This window comes from Hemicordylus capensis, chromosome 1 (genome assembly GCF_027244095.1).
Source record: "Hemicordylus capensis ecotype Gifberg chromosome 1, rHemCap1.1.pri, whole genome shotgun sequence".
NCBI classification, from domain to species: domain Eukaryota; kingdom Metazoa; phylum Chordata; class Lepidosauria; order Squamata; family Cordylidae; genus Hemicordylus; species Hemicordylus capensis.
Window position 1 is genome coordinate 346,465,867 of NC_069657.1, and position 24,305 is coordinate 346,490,171.

A 24,305-nucleotide genomic window follows, 5' to 3' on the forward strand; every position below is an offset into this window, starting at 1 on the left:
ATCTGAGTGAAAAACGTTTTTTCTTCATGCAGTGCCCTGATGTTGTTCAAAGTTCATAAAACAAACCTACGCTATTTCTGTTAGAATGTAAATTGGTTTTGTGCTTCATGGTGCCTTTTATAACTTGTATCACTCAAAGTGCTTCAAAAGGCAGTGAGTTAAGTGCTGGGAGGGCAGGGTTTCTGACTACAAATACACACTTTTTTGTTAACACGGTAGTCTGCAGCAGCACAAACAAGTCTTGTGGCACCTAAGACCAACACATTTATTCAACATAAGCTTTCAGGGCTACAGTCTGTTTCATCAAATGCATGATGCATTTGATGAAGTGGACTTCCAGTCTATGAAAATGTTCTCCAACTCCCACCTATATGTCTGTTGAATAGCCTAGCAGAGTTTGTAAGGACCAATCCAGAAAACTGCCAGAAGGCTCTTTCCTGTCCACTTTGCTAAGCATTGCAAACTAAAGGGTGGTGAGGGTGGGGGTGGTTAACAACTTTGAAAAAGGCTTTTAAGAGTTATTTGTACATCCAGCCTTTGAATTATAGAATTTAACTTTGTTTTTAAATTTTTAAATGGTTGTAATGTTTTAATCTTGCTTTAATGTGTGTTACTTTATTGTAAACTGCCTAGAGATGCGAGTTTTGGGTGGTATATAAATATGTTAAATAAATAAAATAGTAGTAAACTGATCATTAGAAAATACTCTTAGATTTATTTTTCAAGGAGTTTATTTTCTTTTCTTGGGGAAAAAAACCTTTAAGGGTATGAACATACGCCTTTGCTCAAGAAAATAAAAATATTTGAAACTTTCTCTGCAGGTCCGATTGATATTAAACTTTCTCTCTAAATTTTCTCAGCTAACATATCAATTGTAGACATAGACTCCAATCAGGAAGAGAGTATATCAACAATTTCAACAGGAAGACACTTTGGTCTCAACTTGAAAGCCAATGAGTCAATATATTTTGGTGGATTGCCAACACGGAAAAACCGAAGGTAATGAGATTTAACACACTGTAAAATTATATAGGAAAACTGTTCTTAGTACTTTAAATTTTCTAAATAATCCAGGAAAACAGAACCCTCCCCATTTTTTCTGCTGTGCCAAAATAGCAGATAACGCTTTTTGCAGAAAAAGAGAAACATGTTCATCAAAACCAACACTTTCCTTTAGGAAGGCTGAACCTTGAGAGAAATGTTAGACCCTGTAGAATACAGTAACACAACAGCCTCTACCATTGCCATCCACCTTGCCTCCAAAGTTGGCCTTCTCCTCACCTCTGCTTTGTCTTTCTCCCATCTGTGTCTCTGTTGAAAAGCCCTGTCAGCAAGGGCTATTCGATCTAGGAAAGAAAACTTTAGAACCCTCCCCAATTCCTTCAGAATCTGCTTTTAAATGTCAGTTTATATTAGAAAAGGCTGTCCACTATTCTAGTTTTTATTTTTCATTTAATATTTCATTTATGATGGAACCTACGGAAGTGTATAGAAGGTTCCCAAAGCCAGTACTCCACCAAAGGCCCAGACACGCTTATTGTGTACCTTCTGGCCAAGCATACATCCTTGCTGCAATTCACATTTCTCCTGGGTATAGGATGTCTAATGCATGCACTGAACTCCATCATTCTGGAATAGTTTTTCCATTAATGTAAAGCGAGAGAGCAGGAATTGATTCAAGTGCACATTTCTTGTTCACACAGATCAGCTTCCTTCTTTGGGGGAAAATGGGACAAAGGATCCATATATTCAGCTCAGTGCATGCTGATCTCTGGATTAGGGCATGTGACAGGAGTACAGTATGTTGCTAGCCTGTGTAAAGCCAGTATTTCTCAGATTGCCACACTTGCCTCACTAGTGCTATGGTAACTGAAGGAACAAAACTTCCTTATAATAAAATAGATGGTTGTAGTCTGGAAAACCACAAAACTAGGACTACCTTCAAACCAAAGCAGTGGCACAGGAAATGTGTCTCCATAGTGCCATTCCACACCACTGTGAGGCAACCATGTGAGTAGGACCAATAGAGTGGGTCTTTCTGATTGGGTGGGAAAGACCCACATGATTGATCTTGCCAACATGGCTTCTTATTGCACACATACTCCACACTAGCACATATTGGTTATTGAAGGATGGCTTCCACACTGGTTAAAAGTTGGCCTGTACAAAGTGGTTCTGATATTCCCAAGAAAGCTTTTGACCTTTTTTTTTTTCCCTTTCAAACAGCTTCATCCTATGCCACATGGTAAACTATGTTTGCAACTCAGGGCAGTTTCAAAAGTAGTTCCCAAGGTATCATGGAAAGCTTTTGTTCAAATAAAAATGTCATATATATTGATTCTTGTACAAAATACTGAAGTAGGGCTGTGCACAAGCCAAAAATATGCAAAAGCAGAACTGCATGCTGCCAAACTGGTTCGGTTGAACTGGCCAGTCTGGTCCATTTGACCAAACCGGTTCAGCAGCTAATATTTGTAAAAAGGAATCCAGTGAGGATTACAAGTACCTTACAAGTACTCACTGTAGAGACAACTCAATGTGAATCTCCAGCAAACACTTTAAAGCAGCTCCCTGCTCTCTCTTCGTTCTCCAACAAACCCAATAGTGCCCCACACTTCAAAGCAGTTCCCAGCTCTCTCTTCGCAAACAAACCAACCCGATAGTGCTCCTCACTTCAAAACAGTTCCCTGTTCTCTCTCTATGGAGCTTGGAAGTGAGTGAAGGAGGCGCAGAACAGCCCGGCCTGCACTTCAAGTGCCCCACACTTCAAAACGGTTCCCTGCTCTCTCTATAGGGATGGGAAGTGGGCGAAGGGGGCAGAGAGCAGCCCACTCCTGCCAGCAACCAGCGGACACACAATTATTACTTTATTACTTTATGTCTCCTCCTACCTCTGGGATACAGCACATCAGAAGGCAGCTCACAAAGAAGGTAAACAAACCCATAAACAGTTATATGAAAACATTTGGTCCAACATGCTAAAACACAAATGATAAAAATCAAGTTAAACTTAAAACAGGAGACTAAAAGAAAAAGTAAATTAAAAGCCTGATGAAAGTGTGGGGCACTTCAAGTGCCCCGCACTTCAAAACAGTTTCCTGCTCTCTCTATAGGGATGAGAAGTGGGCGAAGGAGGCACAGAGCAGCCCGCTCCTGCCAGCAACCAGCAGAAACGCAATTATTACTTTATTTGAATTTGAGTCGCAACCAGCAAGCCTGATAGTGCCCTGAACTTCAAAACAAATGCACTTCAAAACAAAACAAGCCATCACCTCTTATAGGCCCATATAACTGCATGAATATAACCGCTCCCCTCATTATCATAGAGTTTGCATACAAATCATTTGCATAAAAACAGTTATAACTTCAAGCAAACACTGTAAATTTATACATTTCCAGAGCTTGCATATTAATAGCATTTTATTGCACTATGGAATTCCGTGCTAGTGTTTGGCTCTCCTTGTAATTGGTGTGGGTTTTCCAAATTTGGCGGGCTGTTTGTGAACACTTACAGTTTCATAACTGGCTTTTATTCTTATGTCTAAATTTACAGTGTTTGCTTGAAGGGGCGGGCTGTTTGTTTGCGAAGAGAGAACAGAGAGCTGCTTTGAAGTGTTGTTGGAGATTTGCATTGAGTTGTCCCTGCAGTGAGTTGGCCGTGTTGAGGTGTCCCACAATGAGTTGGCCGCAGAGATTTGTCTCATTCCCACAGGTAGGGGCAGTGAGAGAGGTAGTAAGATGCATACCTGGCCAGCAAACCTGACCACACCTCCTAAGTGTGTGCACTGCCTTGTTTAGGATGCTGCCTGCATGGCAGTGGAGTGGTTCTGGCCTTCTTGGATGCACAGAGGCCATTTGCATGGTGTCTGTTCATCCACAGATGCCTAGAGCGATGCTGGAGGAAAACTGGGAGCGAAGATGATCGAATACGGTTGCGTTCCTATGTCCAGGTGTATACCGTGGCAATGAGAGTGGCGAAGTCTGCTTATTTCTCTGCTCTCATTGCATTGGCGGAATCCCGTCCAGTGGCATTATTTCAGATCACTCGTACCCTTTTGGAGAAACTGGAGAAGGAAGATCTTCCGAAGGGCTGCTGTGATGTTTCTGCCAAATTCTTTGTCGTTAAGGTCGCTTATCTCCACTTTGAGTTGGACTCTGATTGTGCTATGTCCATTGAGGTGATGGAGGTAATGTCTTGTGATGTCATTTGGGATATGTTTCAGCTTGTGGAGGCTGATGATGTGGATAGGGCTCTCTGTGGTATGAGTACAGTGTCTAGTTTGCTTGATCCTTGTCCCTCCTGGTAGATTTGTTTGGCCGGGGGCAGGGGTGAGGTCCTGGGTCCAGGAGCTAGTGAATTCATCACTCAGGGAAGGAGTAATCCCTCTAGCTTTGAAAGAAGCAGTGGTCCATCCTCTTCTGAAGTCTTCTTTCCATGACCCAGAGATATTAGATAATTTTAGACCTATCTCCAACCTTCCTCCAAAGGTTTTGAAGAATGTTGTTGCTGCTCAACTACAGAGAATCCTAGATGAAGTGGATTTCCTTGACCCTTTTCAGTCGGGGTTTAGGCTATGGCACAGCAAGGAAACAGCATTGGTCGCTCTGATAAATGACCTCTATCAGAGCCTCAATGAGGGGAGCATGCCTTTCTTGGTTCTATTAGATCTCTCAGTGGCTTTTGATACTATCAACCATGGTATCCTTTTGGATCGTCTGCAGAGCTTGGGAATCAGGGGCACAACCAGTGTTGTGCTGATTCCGTTCCTACCTTAGTGGACGGTTTCAGACAGTTTGCATGTGATGTGAGTGCTCTAGCCCATGGCCTCTCCCGCTCGGAGTGCTGCAGGGCTCGGTCCTCTCTCCCATGCTTTTTAACATATATATGAAGCCGCTGGGTAAGGTGATCTGTCGGTTTGGGGTGAGGTATCATCAGTATGCTGATGATACCCAATTGTACATCACTAACCCGGGCCGATCCAGGGATGCCATGAATATGTTGACTGAATATTAATATGTTAGTCTGAAGGCTGTAAGGGTTTGGATGGGCCAAAACAAGCTCAGGCTTAATCCCAAGACAGAGTTGCTCTTGTTCAGCTCACGAGCTGGCCAGGTTCCAGTTCCGAGTGAAAGAGCAGGCTCGCGATTTGGGGGTTATCCTGGACTCACGGCTCCTGCTGGAAAAGAAGGTGGGAGCTGTGGCCAGGGGAGCCTTTGCCCAGCTTTGTCTGGTGGGCCAGACGAACCTCGACCGGCAAGCCCTGGCAACCATAACTCATGCCCTCGTCACCTCTCGGTTGGACTACTGCAATGCGCTCTACCTGGGGTTGCCTTTGAAGATGACTTGGAAGCTTCAGCTGGCCCCTGTGAAGTCGTCTCTGGTGGGCCTTCTCAGTGTTCCGGGCCCAGGGGAGGTACGTGGGGCCCAGGCTCGTGGGAGGGCCTTCTCTGTTGCAGCCTCCTCTTTATGGAACACTCTGCCTCCGGAGATTTGTAATGGCCCCTCTCTTCTGTCCTTTAAAGAGCTCCTGAAAACTTCTCTCTTTTGCCAGGCTTTTAGTTTTTAATGTGTGTGTGGGGGGGGTTCTTTTTCTTTTTTCTTTTTTCTTGTTCTCCCCCCCTTTCCCCCCTTCTTCTCTTGTCTTCATTGTTGTTTTAATTTATGTAAACCGCCTCGAATCTAAGGAAGTCAGGCGGTCAATACATTTGCTAAATAAATAAATAATTTTTGTGACCACACAAGGCTGGAATCGCTCCGCCACCGCACGGGTGGCTTTCTAAACAAGGCAGCGTACATTCTTGAGGTCATGCCAAGGAGGGTGAATGCCAAACCAATCTGGCAGCAAACCATTCGTGCACACCCCTATACTGAAGTAGCTTACTTGTTTGGCTTGTGTGTATGTTTCAGAGAGGATCAGGGACTGTTACTGAAAATAGCAATTGCTTTACATTATTGGAATTAAAACATACTATTCTTAAGCATCTTTTTAAAAAAAATCATATTCTATTATTTTTTTCTTTTAAAAAAAGATAACATACATTACAAAGGTATCAAACATCCAATAGGCAATCTTTCTGAAAACCACCGCACTTTATATATTGTATCAGGACTGAACTACCATTACAGCTAAGCCATTAATACCCACTGCTTCAAAGCTCGTTAAAGCCCACTGTTTCTCTATGCATATTGAGACCAGAAAAGTGCAGTTTGCTTTAGGTGTGGAGGATCCTTAACCCTGCCCTTACCTGCGATCCCATTTCAAATATGCGTCTGGATCCTGGGTTGGAGGAAAAGGTACTAGGAAAGAGTTTCTGGTAAACACTAGCAGACAGGGGAAGTGCCCATTATTACTGCCCAGTGTTTCTCTGCTGCAAACCATACCTCCCCAGTCCCAGCTTGTACATGCAAAGGAGCAGACATACTCTAAAAAAAGATGGCTGAGGCAAAATGTATATTTCCATTGCTCCACCCTGCAATATATTTTAATTCCATTTTATTCACTCATGAACTCAGTACTTACTGAACTGCTTTTTCAGGAAAAATATTCCATTACAAATTTTATTATGTATAAAAGATATGCAGTATACTTTAAAGTCAATTTTGATACTGAAGAAAGTGACAAGGAGCTGAGATGTAATACATGTTTAACTGTTTTGAAATAACTTCTGTAACTTTTCTGAAGTCTGAGGGAATCTTTCTGCATCGCAAATATCTCTGTGTTACAAAGTGCAGATACTGTTTGATACAGGCAACCCTGTTTGTCTCTACCAGCTTCATCTCTATATTGACCAACAACAATAATAAAGTGACCTTCTGGTATGCAGATAAATCTGGAATGATAAGCTGTCAAATTGTTACAGAGTCAAGCAAGTTGTCATTTTATTGCATTTTTAAAATTTTTGTTTTTTGTTTGTTCTAGACACAGATTTTTTTTTTAAAGCAGAAATTAGTAGTACAAATTTAAAACAGCCAGAATGCATATTAGCAAAAGATGAAGCCCAACAACATACAATACAATTGTGTTTAGTATCAAATGGGAAATACAGTAGAAGCATTGCCTCCCTGGTTCAGCATCCTCTATATAACAATGCTCTGACAGGTCAGAAGGGAACATGAAAACTATGGTCTTCTATTGATGTCTCAGCATCAGAGGTATACCGTCTCTGTATATAGGAGTTGTGTTTAGCTCTCTTGCAAGGTAGCTTTTGAGAAACACATTCTTCATAAATGTGTCTGATTATCCTTAAAGCTAGTAAGTTTCACCACATTTTAAGGTAACCAATTTCCTAATTATATCTTGAGGCGGGTCTCACGATCAAGACCCGCTTTTGCCAGTTTTGCGGGGAGAGTGGGCTAAGCCTGCTTTCCCTGCAGACGAGCAGGGTGGGAGCCCTGGGCAGCTGGACTGGCTGCCCACACGACTGCTGGCTCCATGACAGAACCAGTGGGGGCTGGGGAGTTTGGGGGCCACGTGACCCCCAGAAGCTCCAGAATGCCTTGCGCGAGTGCGCAGGGCATACTGGGGAGACCCCCGAGCTGGGAGGCTGCTTTTCAGCCTCCCACCGGGGGTCTACTTGTGAGTAGCCACGCTGCGGCTACTCACAATCCAGAAAACCGGGTTTGCGGACTGCTCGCTCCACAAACCCGGTTTAAGGGGCAGGCTACTTGAGCAGGTTACCCACTCAAGAACCAGGGGGCTCAAGAACCACTGGGCTCAAGAACCACTGCGCTATTCTACAATTGTGTGAATAGCCTCCTTGTATGAAGGATTGAACACAATGCTAACCAACTTCATTAGATAACCCTGAAATCTGATGATATGGGATATGTTAGATGCCACCTTAGATCTAAATTTCACCTTACCTGCCTGCAGATCTACTACTAGTTAATCTACTTTCACACATGATGTATTATACAATACTGAAATTATATCTTCACTCTGTCAGTTTTGTGAAGCATGTATTTGAAATTGCCCTTTCCTCTTCCCTATCCCCCATCCCACTAGGCTTCCCTGGTTGTAAGCCATTTCCATGAAACCAGTAGGCCTAAAGATACAGCAGAAAAGGAAACTATTCTCACAACCAGGAGAAATCAAGCTAAGGGGGCCTAGCCCAATTCCTCCTGGTCGTCTGCTGCCACTGGAGCCATAGAGCTCCCGCCAGCAAACTGCCAAAAGTACCTTTCCCATTAGACGAGGTTAGTGGAGTGATTGCTCCACTACCCCTGTTTGGTTCATCATGTGCTGCTGCGACGCAGCTCCGTGCCATGGCAACACACGAGGAGACCTCCGCCGAGAGGCTAAAACTTGCCTCCCAGCCCCAGGAGTCTCTCTGTAATGCCCCACGCACTTGCGCGGGGCATCCTGGAATTTCCGCGGGCCGGCTGGCCCCGAGTCCCTGCCGCACCTACCAGCTCCGTGACAGAGAAGGCAATCCTGTGGGCAGCCGATCCGGCCACCCAGGGACAGCTCCCTGCCCGTGTGCGGGGAGAGCAGGCTAAACCCACTCTCCCTGCACTAACCCGAATGGTGCTTCACACCAGTTGTATGAAGCACCTAAAGAACTACTCTACCCCAATAGATCCGATGACACAGGACAAATCTAGCAGCTGAGAAGTGTGACATCCAGCAGCCTCTGTTGTTACCGTAGGAGATCCCAGTATGTGGTAGATTTGCGCCAACTCCTCCATGCATTATCTTTACCAACAGTTCTATGTGTTTTCCCTGTCCGTAGAGAAAGGGGGCATATTGTAGGGGAGAATCTCCTCTCACTCTTCCCCGCAACATCTAACAGACCATATCAACCCGTTATCACATGCACGCTATCACATACACACTAGTGTTGGCTCATGGCTTGGGTTTAAGGCTAGAAGGACAGAGTTGATGGTTCCCTGTTATTTTTTGACAAGCTTTATTGATTTTTTCCAGGAGGTTTCTCTGGGCAAATGCCTCTCTTGTATGCAAGGCTAATCCACACATGTTTTGTTAATAGTATATAGATTTGAATATAACTATATGTGTTTCTTCAGGTAGCCTATATGAGACCAGTCTGAAAAAATTGTATCTTTATAGGAATGGGGTTTACTATCAATATTATAATTACAAATAAAATTGTTTTTTCTCTCTCCCCATCTCTCTCTCTCTCTCTTCATTTCTATCCTAGTATGAAATCAAGGTAAAAGACATCCAATTTAAACCAATACGTGCATGCTTTCTGCTTTGCATGGATTCAGTGCAGCTTGCAACAGGTGGCAAAGCAAAAAGCAATTTCTGTCTGCATTTATTCCAGCTGTTGTTGCTCTGGGGCTGTTCATTTGGCAACAGATCCTGCTGCAGCAAATCAAGATACTCTTAAATGCTTAGCACCGCCTTGCCGTACGCTGTGCGCACACTTGCAGCAACAAACCCTTAGCTAGCATCTTCACACAGCTGTTTACATCTTGCTGTGTAAGCAGGGGCGTATCTATAGGGGGGCAGGGGGGGCACGTGCCCCGGGTGCCACTTGAAGGGGGGTGCAATTTCTTAAAATTAAATAATTTTTTTAAAATGGCCACCAAAAACAAAATGGCCACTGGGCATGCTCAAATGGCCACGCCTCGCAGAGGCCATTTGAGCATTCACAGTGGCCATTTTGTTTTCAGCGGCCATTTTTAAAATATATATATTTAAAAATATGACCACCGCACATGCTCAAATGGTGCCTGTGAGGCCCTAGAAGCCAGTGGGAGGAGGGGGAAACTTTGCAGACCCCCCACAGCCTTTAAGATGTCCCCCGAAGGGGCTACAGGTAATTTTTTTAAAAAAAAAATTAATATAATATGTCACTGTACACATATTCAGATTGGCCCTATGTACAGAGAATAAGGGCTTGTGAATACTGAGCTGAAGTTTATGAGCTAAGATTGTATCCATTTGCTCTTACTTTGCTTCTTGTGATAAGTGAGTTAAATGTGATGTCTTAATAATATGGCTATTAATGGTCAGTTTGTCTTTGAATCAATGTGAAATCCTTAGTATTAAGGCCCACTGGGAGTTTCTTGCTCTTTCTCTCATTTTTACTGTCTTTCTGAAATACTAGGATATATTCCAAGCAGTGACACAGTTTACTCTGCATATCATTTAATTATTTTCAGAGTATCTGGGAAAAGTCAAATTCTCCATTTATTTTTAAAACTTATGTAATCGTGATGCTACAATGCATAGCAGAGAATTAGACAGGCACTTCTTTTAGTTTTTCCAAGTACAACCCCGCATAATATTTGGGGATTTCATGAGCCCCAGCATACTGAAATTTGTCATTTTCCAGCATTTTAACCTGAGCTATCCAAACAAATTAATGATAGCCCCACAATTTGGATAGTTTTAAAAAATAAATCTGAAGTGGTAGATAGGAGCTTGACCACATGTATGATATTGGTAATTTTTGTAATTTTTTTTAAATTTTTAAATAAAAGTTTTCTGAAACATGTGTGTCAGTCAGATGTATGTTGGGGGGGTGGAGGGGGGGTGCGGCGGGGGGCGCAATTTCAGTGCTTGCCCTGGGCACCGTTTTCCCTAATTATGCCACTGTGTGTAGGATTGTCTTTTCTTTTTAATTAATTATATCAGGTTCTTGCTGGAAAAAGGAATCCAAGTACAGGCTCCATTTAAAAAAAAAAAGAATTCTCTTGGAGTTTTTGCTCAGCGTGAAGGAAATTAGTAACTAAACATGTTCAAAACCCTATGAGAATTGAATGTCAATATCAAAAGAGGATTTATTTTCAAAATATGTTGAGAAGCGCTTGGCTCTAATGTTGTGGTTCAGGCTAGAAAAGTTTCTGTTTCTAGCGTATGTGTTCTCCGTGTATGTTTATGATCATAAGAATTGCCTTACAGGAACAGACAAGAAGTACAGCAATTAGTTTCAGCAACAGGCAGCAAAATGTCTCTGATTACTCACAAACAGGACTTGAAGGTGTTTGACAAAAATCATTCCCTCCTGCATAATTGGAAGTTCTTCAACTTACGGAGACCAGAATTTGGATATAGCTCTGTATGCATCTTTTAAAATATATACAGCATTACTACTGAACTTGCACTTTAAAGGGGAAGACTAGTATTGGAAAGAGACTTTTAACAATTTTGCATCAGGACACCTTATCACTGATAGTTTCCCCACCAGTCTCTTTTACCACCGCTGGAGAGAATATATGAGCACCTGTATCTTTTCTCCAGCAGGATTAAACCAGCTATAGGTAGAAGGAGACTTTCAGCAGGAAATCAGTGTGAGGGTGTAAGCCCCAAAAGCCCCTTTCCTCAAGTACTAGTCTCCCCATTCAAATTGCAACTTCAGCAGCTACATTCTATATATTTAATTCTCATAGGTGTGCCTTGGAATGTGCATCCCAGCACCCAGCTGACTGGCTGGGTGGCAGAGGCACTTGATTGGCTGAGGTGCACCCAGGAGGATTGGTTGCCATGGCAACAGCAGGCCCGGCCGCGGAGGCAAGAGGTGGCGGGCCTGGCCTGGCCACGGAGGCAAGCCGAGCCAGCGGCAGGCCCGCCGCGGAAGCAAGGCCCAGGAAGTGGGGGAAGAAGGGGGGGGACAGAAGTGGTGGTGGGGAGGAGAGGTCGCTGGGGCCAGCACGGGCTGGCCGTGGTCAGGAAGTGGAGACTGGGACAGAAGGGGGGGGGAGAGGTAACCACCGGCCCCAAAGAGCACACAGATGCTCTGTGCGGGGGTCGGCTAGTCTAAGAATAAGAATGGAGCCACACATAATATGTGGTTCTTTTCCAGAGCCCCTTTAGTATACAAGCAGATCCTCTGATACAGATGAGTTTCATACAAAATTAAATACAGACTTTAAGTTCAATAATAGCTTAGCCTTTTTATATAGGAGTAAACACTAACGTTTGGGAGATGTTGTAAGAAACCCTGAAATAAGAGTTCTGTGCTCTTAAAGGCTTCACATAGAGGTAAAGCCCATCCATACCTTTCTAGGGACTGACATATTGACATATAGAAAATGTAATTTAAGTTGGATTGGAAAATGAAAGTTTGCCTTTGAAACTCAAACTACAAAGTACATAGAATCCCATGATTCAATCCTGGGATGGGTGGTTATTTAAATTGAATAAGAGTAGGGCATGCAAATGACTGGGCACGCAAATAGCCAGTGTGCATGCATGGTGGCCTTCAAAATGGCCACCATGACCCAGGAGAGGGCCATTTCTTGGCAACAGGGATGAGCTCGCGGGAGTCACAAAGGGCGGGGCACGCCGCTGCTCAGCCCTGTTGCCCGCTGGCTGGCGCATGCACGCTGGGCGCCAGCAAGCTGCTTCGGACGGCTGGGCCGCACCAGCGTCCGGAAGAAGGAGGGAGAAGCGGAGGGAAGAAGCGGCTGCGGCAAGGGCGGGAGGCACTATGGGCGGCTGGGGCAGCACACAGCCCGGCCAAGGGGAAAGAGTCCCCGGAACAAAAAGTAACAAAGAGTAACAAAACTAAGCACAACACAAACCCAAAACCCACACAAAGTAACACACAGTAACACAAAGCACTACACACACCCAGGAGACAACACTACGAAATAAAAAAATAAAAACACAGACTGAGGCAGCGGCCACAGGCGGACCCCGCACCTCCCCCCCCAAAAAAAACAGAGCAGAAAGGAACCCCCACCCACAGCCAAGGGCAGGGGGGGGAAGCAGTTATTTGCGCTCGCGCCCACAAGCTGTCAATCCAACGGTCACCAGCAGAGGAGTGCTTCAGTGCCACAAGCACAAAGCAGCAGCCGAGCTCAAAAACCTTCTAAAGAGAGACACCTGTAGACTCAGGAGGATAGCCCTTCTCCACACTAAAGCCCGGAGTTGGCAAGGCTGAGGGAGAGGCACTCTGGACATGCTCAGGTGAGCCGTGAGAGAGCAGAGAGAGCAAAGTCAGCCTTTGAATAGGAGGGAATTTCAAAGGCCATACCTCCCCTACATCCCTGCTGATTCAAGCTACCCACCCAAAAAAACCAGACTTGAAAAATTGTCAGAACTTCTAACTGAAAAACCAATAAAAAATAAAAATAAAAAACCACCACAGCATCAGGCAGAAAATAATTGACACTGCTTTACTAAGTACACCTAGCCTTTAATAAAGAGGAAACTCTGAAGGGTAGACCACCCTATATTATACCTGCATCCAGCAGCCAAGGGGGGAAAAAAAACCCAAGACAAAGCATCTTGCAGAAACAGTATAAGGCAAAAAAGGCAAACAAACAAATAACCCAAAACACATAAGCCAGTACAGAAAAACAAATATGGCCAACAAAAACCAGGAAGAGGACAAACATGCCAAACCCAGAGGACAAAAAACAAAACAAAACCAAAGACAAACAAGAGATAGAGGAAGAAATAATAGCACAACAGATGCAGCTTTAAAAAAAGGGCCACAAGAGAAAAACAAAGACGAGCACAAAGATTAATTGAAGATTTAAAAAATAAACATGACAGAGCCAAGCAAAGATGCAAAGAAAGAAGAGAAAAGCAGAGTCCAGAGGAACAACTATTAAAGCACAAGCAATACGCACAAACAGAAAGAGCCAAAAGAAGAGAAAAGACTGCTGCTGAACGACAATTACGACGACAAGAAATAATCCAAAAGAAAAGAGTTCAGATCAAGGAAACAAGTGCAACAAAACACACAACAACATCTCCCAATGACATAGCAATTAATATGGAAAACAACATTGCTACACACACATGTCAAAACATAGAGCATAGCAAAGACATTGACAAAACACAGAAAGAGGACAAAAAAACCAAACCCAAAAGACAGAGACAACAAACCAATGACACACAACAAATAGAGGGGGAGACAACAGAACACCAGGAACAGCTGAACAAAAAAAAGGCCACAGGAGAGAAACAAAGACGAGCAAATAAAACAATAGAGGAGAATAAAAAAGAACATCAGAAAAACATTCAAAGACGAAAAGAAAAGAGAGCAAACAAGACTCCAGAGGAGCAACAATGACAACGCACGTGAGACGCCGACAGAGAAAAAACCAGAAGAGAACAGACTTCACAAAAACAACAGATACAATGACAACAACTAACATGTGCAGCAATAAACACAACAACAATAATAAATAACATATCAAACATAAAGGAAGACAACATCCGACCACACACATGTGGAAAATTGGACCAAAGATGTGAATTCTGTAATGCTAAACATTTTGAGGGCGAAAGACCCACAGACCGAAAATTTACACAATGCTGCTCAAAGGGGAAAGTAAACCTACCCCCCATTAAAACAAATCCATTCATCCAGCATCTTATGACAGGACAACAACACAGCAGGAACTTCATGGAGAATGTCAGATCAATTAATAGTGCCCTAGCATTTGCCTCCATGGGAGCAAACATAGTACCACCACCAGGCCATGGCCCGTACTGCTTCCAGATACACGGCTCAATTTGCCACAGAACAGGCACGCTGCACCCACAGCAGGGCCAAGAAAGACAATATGCGCAATTATACATCTTAGACCCCACTGAGGCCACAGAAAGAAGATTGCAAAATAAATCCAATACAAAAATAAAACCACAACTTATGCAAGCACTAAGTACACTTATGGCAGAGAACAATCCATTTTCTAAAGCTTGCAAAATGCTACACCAAGTAGAAACAGAGTGTCAAGAGGATGCAAACCAGACAGGCAATGCTATTAAGGAAGTGACCTTGAGAATGACCGTGAGAACAACCCAAGACATTATAATGCACCACAGCATAATGAGGTAGCATTTATTTTCCAAAATAACGATGGTGAACCACCACTGGAAAGAGATCTACTAATCCACTGCAAACCAAGTGCAGGCAAACCAGACCAAAAAATAACACAAAGGATTAGTGTCCTAGATCCCAATCTAGAGCCCATGGTGTACCCATTGCTATTCCCCTATGGAGAACAAAGCTGGGGGATAGACATACCTTTACAACTTAGGCCACAAGCCTTAAAAGATTTAACAAAACAGCCACGTGCACCAAGAGTACGAGTCACCCAGATGCAGTACTATGGCTACCATCTATCCATCAGAGACGACTTCAACGCCTTCCTAAATGCTGGACGCCTAATGCAGCAATACATGGTAGATGCATATGTCAAAACTGAGGCCAACAGACTCAATTTTGTCCGGCAAAATCAACCGAAATTGAGAGTGGAGAAATACTCAGGATTGATGGACCACTTAAATGAAGCAGCCAATGCAACAGGCCAAATCCCCGGAAAGACATTTATTTTGCCGTCCTTATTTCCAGGTAGCCCTAGAAACATGCTCCAAAACTATCAGGATGCAATGGCAATTGTCAGAAAGTACGGAAAACCAGATCTCTTCATTACAATGACATGCAACCCCAAGTGGGATGAAATTGCGGAAAACCTAGAACATGGCCAAACTGCTGCAGCACGACCAGATTTAGTGGCAAGAGTCTTCCACCTAAAACTGAGATCACTAATTGATGACATCTGCAAGAAGCATATATTTGGCCCACCCACAGCCATTGTGTATGTCATAGAGTTCCAAAAAAGAGGTTTGCCACATGCACACATACTGCTCATCCTAGCAGAAAACTATAAACCAAAAACCGAAGCCTCCATAGACAACATAGTATCTGCAGAAATCCCAGACATTGAAAAAACACCGCGACTTCATGCAATCATTACAAAGCATATGATCCATGGACCATGTGGAACTCACAATCAGCATTCACCATGTATGTCCAATGAAAAATGCACAAAAGAATTCCCAAAAGAATACCAACAACAGACTATTGCAAACAAAAACGGTTACCCCAAATACAGAAGAAGAAACACTGGTGAAAGCAAAATGCAAAAAGGAAAACCAATTGATAACAGGTGGGTTGTACCGTATAATCCTTTCCTAGCCCTAAAGTATAACTGCCACATCAACGTTGAAGTCTGTGCTTCAGTTAAGAGTGTAAAATACCTTTTCAAATATGTATACAAGGGCCATGGTTGCGCAAAAGTGGTGATCCAAGAACAAGACACTTTGAACCATGATGAAATCAAAACCTACATGGATTCAAGGTATGTCAGCGCGCCAGAAGCAGCATGGCATCTAAATGGATTTGAGATGCATTACCAATCCCATACAGTACACAGGCTAGCAGTTCATCTCCCAAACGAACAAGCAGTAATTTTCAACCCCGAAAACATTGGCACAGCAACCGACAGAGCAGCAAGTCGTGAAACACAATTGACAGCATGGTTCAAATTGAATCAACAAAACGAGAAAGCAAGAAACATATTATACGCAGACATCCCATTATATTATGTCTTTGACACTGCAAACAGCACGTGGAAATTACGACAACGTGATGCAGACAAAGTAATCGGCAGAATGTATTCTGTAAATTTACCATCAGACCCAGAGCGCTACTGCCTACGCCTCCTACTGCTACATGTCCCAGGAGCAACATCCTATGAAAACCTCAGAAGCGTAGATGGAAATGAATACCCAACTTACCAAGAAGCTGCCAAAACAAGAGGGCTCATAAATGACTAACAAGTGTGGGAAAGTACACTAGAAGATGCTGCACAATACAACATGCCCAAACAAATCAGAGAACTCTTTGCCTACATCTGTGTCTTTGCATCCCTCCAAAACATGCATGAGCTCTTTACAAAATACGAACAATACCTCATTGAGGATTATGTCCATAAACATATGCTACACAATGCAGAGTGCACAATATGCCGTGACCTCGCCCTACAAGAAATTGCCATACTCCACGGAAAGAAATGCACAGACTTTGGCTTGACATACACCATACAAAATACAGAGCAGCTTACAGATAGATACAACCAAGCCTATGAAAGACAAACAGCAGAGGTGATGTCAAGAACCTTCAATGATGAACAAAAAGCAGCCATAGAACAAATATTAGCAGCAAGCCAAAATGATGAGGTTGACCACCGCTGCTTTTTCTTGGACGGCCCAGGAGGCAGTGGAAAAACATACTTATATAAAACCATACTCAGCACAGTGCGTGGCCAAAGTGAAGTCGCACTCCCTGTAGCCTCCACAGGAATAGCAGCTAACCTACTACAAGGAGGCAGAACATACCACTCCCAATTCAAACTGCCAGTACCAATACTTGAAAACTCTGTATCTAACATGCGCCTCAATTCTCAGGATGCTAAAAACATAAAAACAGCAAAAATAATCATTTGGGGTGAGTCAACGATGGCACCCACGCAAGTACTAACAACAGTAGACAAACTAATGCAAGAAATCATGGAGAACAACAAGCCCATGGGAGGTAAAGTATTTTTACTGGGAGGAGATTTCCGACAAACACTTCCAGTGGTGCCACACGGAAGCCAAACACATATCGTTGAGGCCTGCATAAAATTCAATACGCTGTGGCCCACATTCACAATCCTCAAACTACAAAAAAATATAAGATCCAATGACACAGAATTCAGCAAGTGGCTAATCACAGTAGGCAATGGAGACACACCACACATTGAGGGATTACCAGAAGACATCATTGAAATCCCAGCAAGTATAATATGCAAAGAAGATATCGTGAGACAAATTTTCGGAAACAACATTCAAGTACAAGACATCCCAAAAATAGCAAACAGATCCATCCTATGCCCAAAGAACAATGATGTTGAGACCATCAATGACCAGGTGCTCAACATTTTGGAAGGCGAAAAAATGACTTATCTGAGTGCAGACACCATAGATGACTCCAACGAAGAAGATTCCAAAAACTACCCAACAGAATTCCTCAATGACCAAACGCCAACAGGAATGCCGAAACATACCCTCACCCTGAAAGTAGGCACAATAATAATGCTCCTCAGAAACCTAAACACCAAAAAAAGGATTATGCAATGGCACCCGCCTCATTGTGAACAACCTAGAAAAGAATATCATCATAGCACAAGTAATTACAGGATCAGCAAAGGGAGACATGGTGTTTATTCCAAGAATTGATTTGGCACCATCTTGCACAGACTTGCCATTCACCTTAAGAAGACGGCAATACCCAGTAAAATTGGCTTTCGCTATAACAATAAACAAATCACAAGGACAAACCCTGGAAAAAGTCGGAATCTATTTGCCTGAACCAGTATTCAGCCACGGTCAATTATATGTAGCGTTATCCAGAGTCAGAAGCTTTACAGACGTCGTGGTCAGGGTGCTGGAAGGCCCAGAACAAGGAAGACTAATAGCAGGCTCAGAACAAATATTCACCAAAAATGTGGTGTATAAAGAAATACTATGAGGGCGGAGGGGGGGAACCAAGAAAAAAAAATAAAGAATATTAATCACACAAAACACAGCCTCATAAGTATGTAAGAACAAAATAAGGGAGAAGGAAGAGTGACAAAAAAAGGGAGGCAAAAAGGAGAGACACAGGGACAAGGGAGAGGGGAGGGGGGGAGAAGGGCGGAAGAAGACAAAGACAAAGAGAAAGTGAGAAAGAAACAGAGAGAGAGAGACGGGTTAAAAAAAAAAAACCAGGGACACACACAAACACACACAAAAAAGGAAAAGAGATGAAGAACGCATGGGGGGGGGGAAGGCTAGCGCCCGTTATTATGACGGGCTTAAAAATACTAGTAGATTATAAAAGAATACTAAAATAACATAGTGGGTAGATGATGGGAAGCAGGCTTTAAGCACAATGCAACAAACCATGGGAACGTTTTTATGAACACTTTAAAATATAAAACTGCAGACAGGATTTTGTCCATTTTTATGTTTTATATAGCACCTAGTTTGTTTCAACATACTTAATTAATGGATTGGATCCAAAGAACTGTGAGTGGAAGGAAAATAGCCACTAGCACTGTTCCACCAACATACGTGCAAGCATTTAGGCAAGAGTTCACATAGCAATATCGTAGGGTAGGTTCCATACTAATTCTTATGCATTTGTGAGGAGGTAGCACAAGTTCGTGTGCAATATCTTGATATCTTTGAACTGAGTTACACATTTCTCAAACAACATTCTATCCAAAGTTGTGAATCAGCCCTTCCCTCAACAGAAGATCTTCCAGATGGCAAAAGCCACTTTGGATCCGACCATTAATATTAAAATGCTGAGTAATTCCTACAGCCAGGAGGAGGAAGAAACATGAGAGTGGACTGGACTTTTCATCTTTGTTATGACAATTCACATAAGCATGGGAGGGGTTTTTTCCCCCCTTTAAGTACCCTTGTATTTGTGTGACTCAGAGCTAGAGTTGCTAAACCTCCTGGACTGGTCTGGAGTCTCCAGGAACTGACATCAAACTCTAAGTGAATATTGAAAGCAGTCCTAGAGATTAATGATTTGATATTGGGGAGAAATACGTGGGTGGGGGAAACTTCCAGAAATAGCTTTAGTCAGAGGTGACAACCCTATTCACCATCAGAACAATGCATAATTCTGCTGGTGTATATGCTACTTTCTTCATGTGCCAGTGGCTGTTGCTATTATATTATATTATTATATTATATTTATTTATTATTTCTCCCTTACACACACCAAATTTGTCCCATGGGATACACGTATCATGTGTCGCTTTCTCTGAAATGAATCAATCTTTGAAACAGAAAATACAGAAAAGTGTTTCAGCCCTTTTGTCCTTTCAGCCCTTTACCATGTATGCATGCTACTGTGCTGACTACAGATTAAAAAACCTGGTTTAACTTGAAAGTAAATATCTGTTGACCTTATATTTACAGACCTGAAGTAAACACAAAGAAATTTGCAGGCTGCCTCAAAGATATTGAAATTTCTCGGACGCCATACAATCTTCTGAGCAGTCCTGATTCTGTTGGCCTTACCAAAGGGTGTTCGCTGGAGGTTAGTTATCTATCAGTCAGTGCATGTCTTCTTAACAAACAACGGGTGTAAATCATGTGGTGAGGAAGTCACCATGTGATCTCTCTCTCTCTCTCTCTACACACACACACACACACACACACACACACACACAGAGGCTCTACACACAGTGTGAAAAGCCGAAAGGGGTTCAGGGGGGAGTGTAGGTTTGACCCGCTCTGCCCACAGACGATCACTTAGCCTTCCTTGATCGGGCGGATCACCTGCCCAGATGAGCATGCCCGCCATGGCTGCTTTCAGTTGTGGCTGACACACGATCAATTGAATGAGCTCCGCTAACCTCGTTTAAAGAGGTGGCTCCGTAAGTGGGCTTGCTGCCACCTCATAGCTCCCGGCGGTTCTCACAACCAGCAGAAACTGGACTGGGCTCCCTTAGCCCGGTTTCTGCTGGTCGTGAGAATAACGCTAATGCTTTCCCTACCCTCTGTAACTCATGTTTTTGTTCATCTCGTGGAATTGCAAGTAAGGCAATTCCACATTTTACCTCATATACTCCATGACGAGCTGCTTCCATGTGTTGGTTCTCCTTACCTCACAGAATCATAGGATTCTAGAGTGTAAAGTCACCTTTTTCTTGTCCAGCTCTGTTGAGTGCAGGAAATGGCTACAGCATCCCTGACAGATGGCCATCCAGCCTCTTCCTAAAAACCTCTAACAAAGGAGGGCCCACCCCTGCCAAACAACTCTTACAGTTAGAAAACTCCTTCTAATGTCTAGCCTTTACCTGCTTCCTTATAATGAGAGTACAAGGCTAGTGGTTCTAGCCTTGTCCTTAAGAACCACAGAGAACAGGTCCACTCTTTCCTCTAATTTGAAGACAGCTATATCTCCCCTTAGTTTTCTGTCCTCCAGGCTAAACATACCCTGCTCACAGAACTTAGTGTGCAGACATTTCACCATCTTTGTTGCCTTTCACAGAACCCTTTCCAGTTCATCGATGCTCTCTTTACCATTCCGTGTTTAACACTGCATTCCAGCTGAGGTCCAACTAGCACAGAATAGAGTGGAACTGTTCCTTCTTGTGATCTAGACACAATGCCTCTGCAGACCAAGATCGCATCAGCTTTTTTAATGCAGCATTACTTACATGATCAGTTTAGCTGCAGTATCATCATAAGGTCTAGCATGGCTTGCCCCATGGCCCCTCTGGTTCACATGGAGTTTCTGTGCCAGTGATAGATGCATCAAGAACATCTGATACTGGCAAGGAGACTGCACACTTGACTGGGAGGGTCTGCATGACAATCCACACTATAATTATGACAGGGTAGGGAGAGTTTCCTTGCCATGACAAAGTGTCATGCCATGGGGCTCAAGGAACACATAGACTGGTTATAACAGCAACTCTATAACATGATTTAAAAGATGTATTACGGGGGGGAAGGGCGGGGGGAGAGAGAACTTGTAGTCTTCTAAGCATTGTTTCAAGATAAGACTTGTTCATTTCAGTGGATTGCACAGATGCTGTCTTTGATAGAAAAAGTTCATAACAATGCCTAAATATCATCTGAAATGGTGTTACTATCAGCTGTGCCTAAGCAAGCATATAAAAATGGTGATTCACTGACACAGTCCACCTCTTCAGTTTATTCCCAGTGTGGAAAGTAGTAGAACCATGGGCAGTACATGGGACAAAGAAGGGCTAGCAATGTTGGGACAAAGAAGGAGAGTCACATACATTGAAATGGGGAAATGTGATCAAGGTGAAGGGAATTGAAGGCTTTTTAAAGCGTGCCATATTTTACTATTACAGTTTTGAGCCGTGGAAGAGTTTCTGCAGGTTACTCACTCACCAAACATAATGGACATTCTCCTGGTAACTGTTTCCAAAAAGAGACCTGTACACTGCCAACTTGCTCCCATGGTTTAAACATGCAAGAAATTTTCTGGGAAGTGGTCATATACATAAATACTGACTGGCATCTAGAACAATGTACCGCATTTGGGATGACATTGCACTAGTGCAAAGCTGTTGCGATAGCTATTTGCACTAATCTGTAGCTTGCATTCCAGACTAGTGTTGCACAACCATGGCACACCTCATTTCTTTAAAGGGGATTTTTGTACAATATTGCTATAGTGCAAGTCTGCAGATCCCCATTTTTAGTGCAATGAATCCATCCTCTTGTGCAACGTCCCTTGTTCCACATGCAGTGCATTGCTCTGAATATCAACAAATTGCCATGACATTTATTATTATTTTTAAATGAAGTGACTTGTAGGACATTCTTGGCTAGAGTTGCCAGGTTGCAACCCAGGCAGTTGTTCTAACCCTCTAAATTCCCCATTGCGGCCCTGGCAATTGCTGCCTGTTTTCTCCCCAGTCTTGTCATCTACCTCCTCCTCTTCCCGCTGTGTGGCACATGTCGACTCTGGTTTTTTACAGCTAGTGGGGAAGGAATCACATGACAGGATGGGAGGAAGCAGCAGGAGGATTCACAGTTTCCTCATGTTGCTCTTTATTGGTGGTTTAAAAAGGTACAGTGCAGATTTCTGGGTTGTAACACACCAGCCCTAGCCATGACTGGAAAACGTATTGCTGGAAGCAGCCTTGACTCTATAGCCATTTGGGGCCAAAATCTAAAGTTTCTTAATGTTTTCTTCTCCTGAATGATATTGACAAATGTTTGCGCAGCACTTTGAAATGTAAACTGCTGTACTTATTTATGAGGAATTGCTATTTAAATCCAGGTTCCCTGTTATGGGCCATATCAATTCAGCTCTTTCTCCCCCACAGAACGTCTACGTAGTCAGCTTCCCCAAACCAGGCTTCGTGGAGCTGCCACCTGTCTCCCTTGATGTGGGAACAGAAATCCACTTGTCCTTCAGCACCAAGAATGAATCTGGTATCATCCTCTTTGGCACTAGTGGAGCACCTGTAGTCTCGAGACGGAGACGCAGACAGAGTGGGCAGGTATGGAACGATACCAGTGATTGGCTGACATTGTTTTTAGCAGCGTCATTGGCAGGAGACGTTGGCCAACGTCTGGACTAGCACTGAATGCAAGTTCCAGACAAGCCACTGTTGCTTGAGTGGGAGAAGGGGCAGTCTTCACTGATCTCTGATTCCCTCTGAAGCCCACTGTGTGTCACAAAAATATGTCCCTGAGGGTCATAGCGGTTATCTGGGACTCTCACTTCTGCCCACAAGTAGTGCTAGTCCAGATGCTGCCTAGGGCTCAAATCCTGCACTGCCAAATGGATGGTTTCAACTAGTGGTTTCCCTTGTGTGAGAATAGCAATAAGATGGAGAATCAGGAAATTTAACATTAAGATATCATATCTTTATAGGGAGGACAGTATTCTGAGACAGTCTTATGATTCAGACCATTGGTCCATCTAGTCCAGTATTGTCCACCCTGATTGGGAGCAGCTTCCCAAAGCTGGAAGCAGAGGTCTTTCCTGTTCAACTTCCTAGATTCTTTTTTACTGCAGCTGCCAGAGACTGAATGCAAAGCCTATGTATGCAAAGTCTATGTATCTACTGTCCCTCACCTTCATGCCTCTTTAATTCTGGCATTCTATATAATTTTTTAAAACTAATAGAACCTGGCAAAAGTTCCAGGACATGGTCTAAGGACATGTCATACAACAATCTTGCTGAAACTTAGCCAGGGAGAACTTGATCTGCGTATGATTGGAGATTATCTGACTGGAGATTATCTAGGAACCCTACCTTGAGTTTAATGGAAGAAAGTTGGTTAGGAAAAATGCATACGCAATCTTCTCTGGGTCGCAGGGTTTACAGGTCACTATTTGGGGTTTTTTAAAGGCTTCCATGAATTCCCCTCCACCCCTTTACCTTAGTAATCAGTCAACACAGCTCAAATTGTGGTTAAATTTTAAAAACGATACTGAGGTCATTCACGCAATCAAAAACTGTCCTACCCGGGTTTGGGAGCTGTGTGCTCTCCCAGTTTTCAGTTGTGTGGAAGCAAGGTAAGAGGAACACCTAGGTAGAAGTGATTGTGTGGAAGCAAAGTAGGAGGAAAACCTGGGTAGCTTTTCCTCCTACCTTGTTTCCATACAATCACGTCTACCTAGATTTTTCTCTTAACTCGCTTCCACACAACCTAAAACTGGGAGTACAAACAGCTCCCAAATCCGGGTAAAACACAGTTTTTGATTGTGTGAATGACCTCACTGTATTTGTTGTGCATATAATATTGATTTACTGTAACTCCACACTGTTTTGCTTACCCTGAACTGTCACTGATTGTATTTCAACACTTTTAATATGACCATAATATTCTGAGCCCTTTCTATAGAAGATATTTTGTTAGGACTTATATAATCGATTGATACATCGGTATATTATAGATAATATTATGTTGCTGGTATCACTATGCCTGTAATCATGTTCTCCCAACTTAGTTGCCTGGGAGAATATCCAGCCGGATCTCCTTCCT

At 43.2% G+C, this 24,305-nt stretch overlaps 1 protein-coding gene across 12 annotated transcripts in view; it reads left to right on the forward strand.

The window, feature by feature from the left end:
* Positions 1–24,305, forward strand: part of LAMA2 (laminin subunit alpha 2) — a 759,697-nt gene that overhangs the window by 701,629 nt on the left and 33,763 nt on the right. For all 12 annotated transcript variants that reach the window (XR_008313916.1, XM_053286200.1, XM_053286222.1 and 9 more), the window contains 3 exons: positions 861–999; positions 19,737–19,857; positions 22,634–22,810. Coding sequence is in view for 11 of the 12 variants with exons in the window: in XM_053286200.1 (XP_053142175.1) it covers positions 861–999; positions 19,737–19,857; positions 22,634–22,810 (437 nt within the window). In the remaining variant the exon portion in view is untranslated. The remainder of the gene's footprint in view (positions 1–860; positions 1,000–19,736; positions 19,858–22,633; positions 22,811–24,305) is intronic.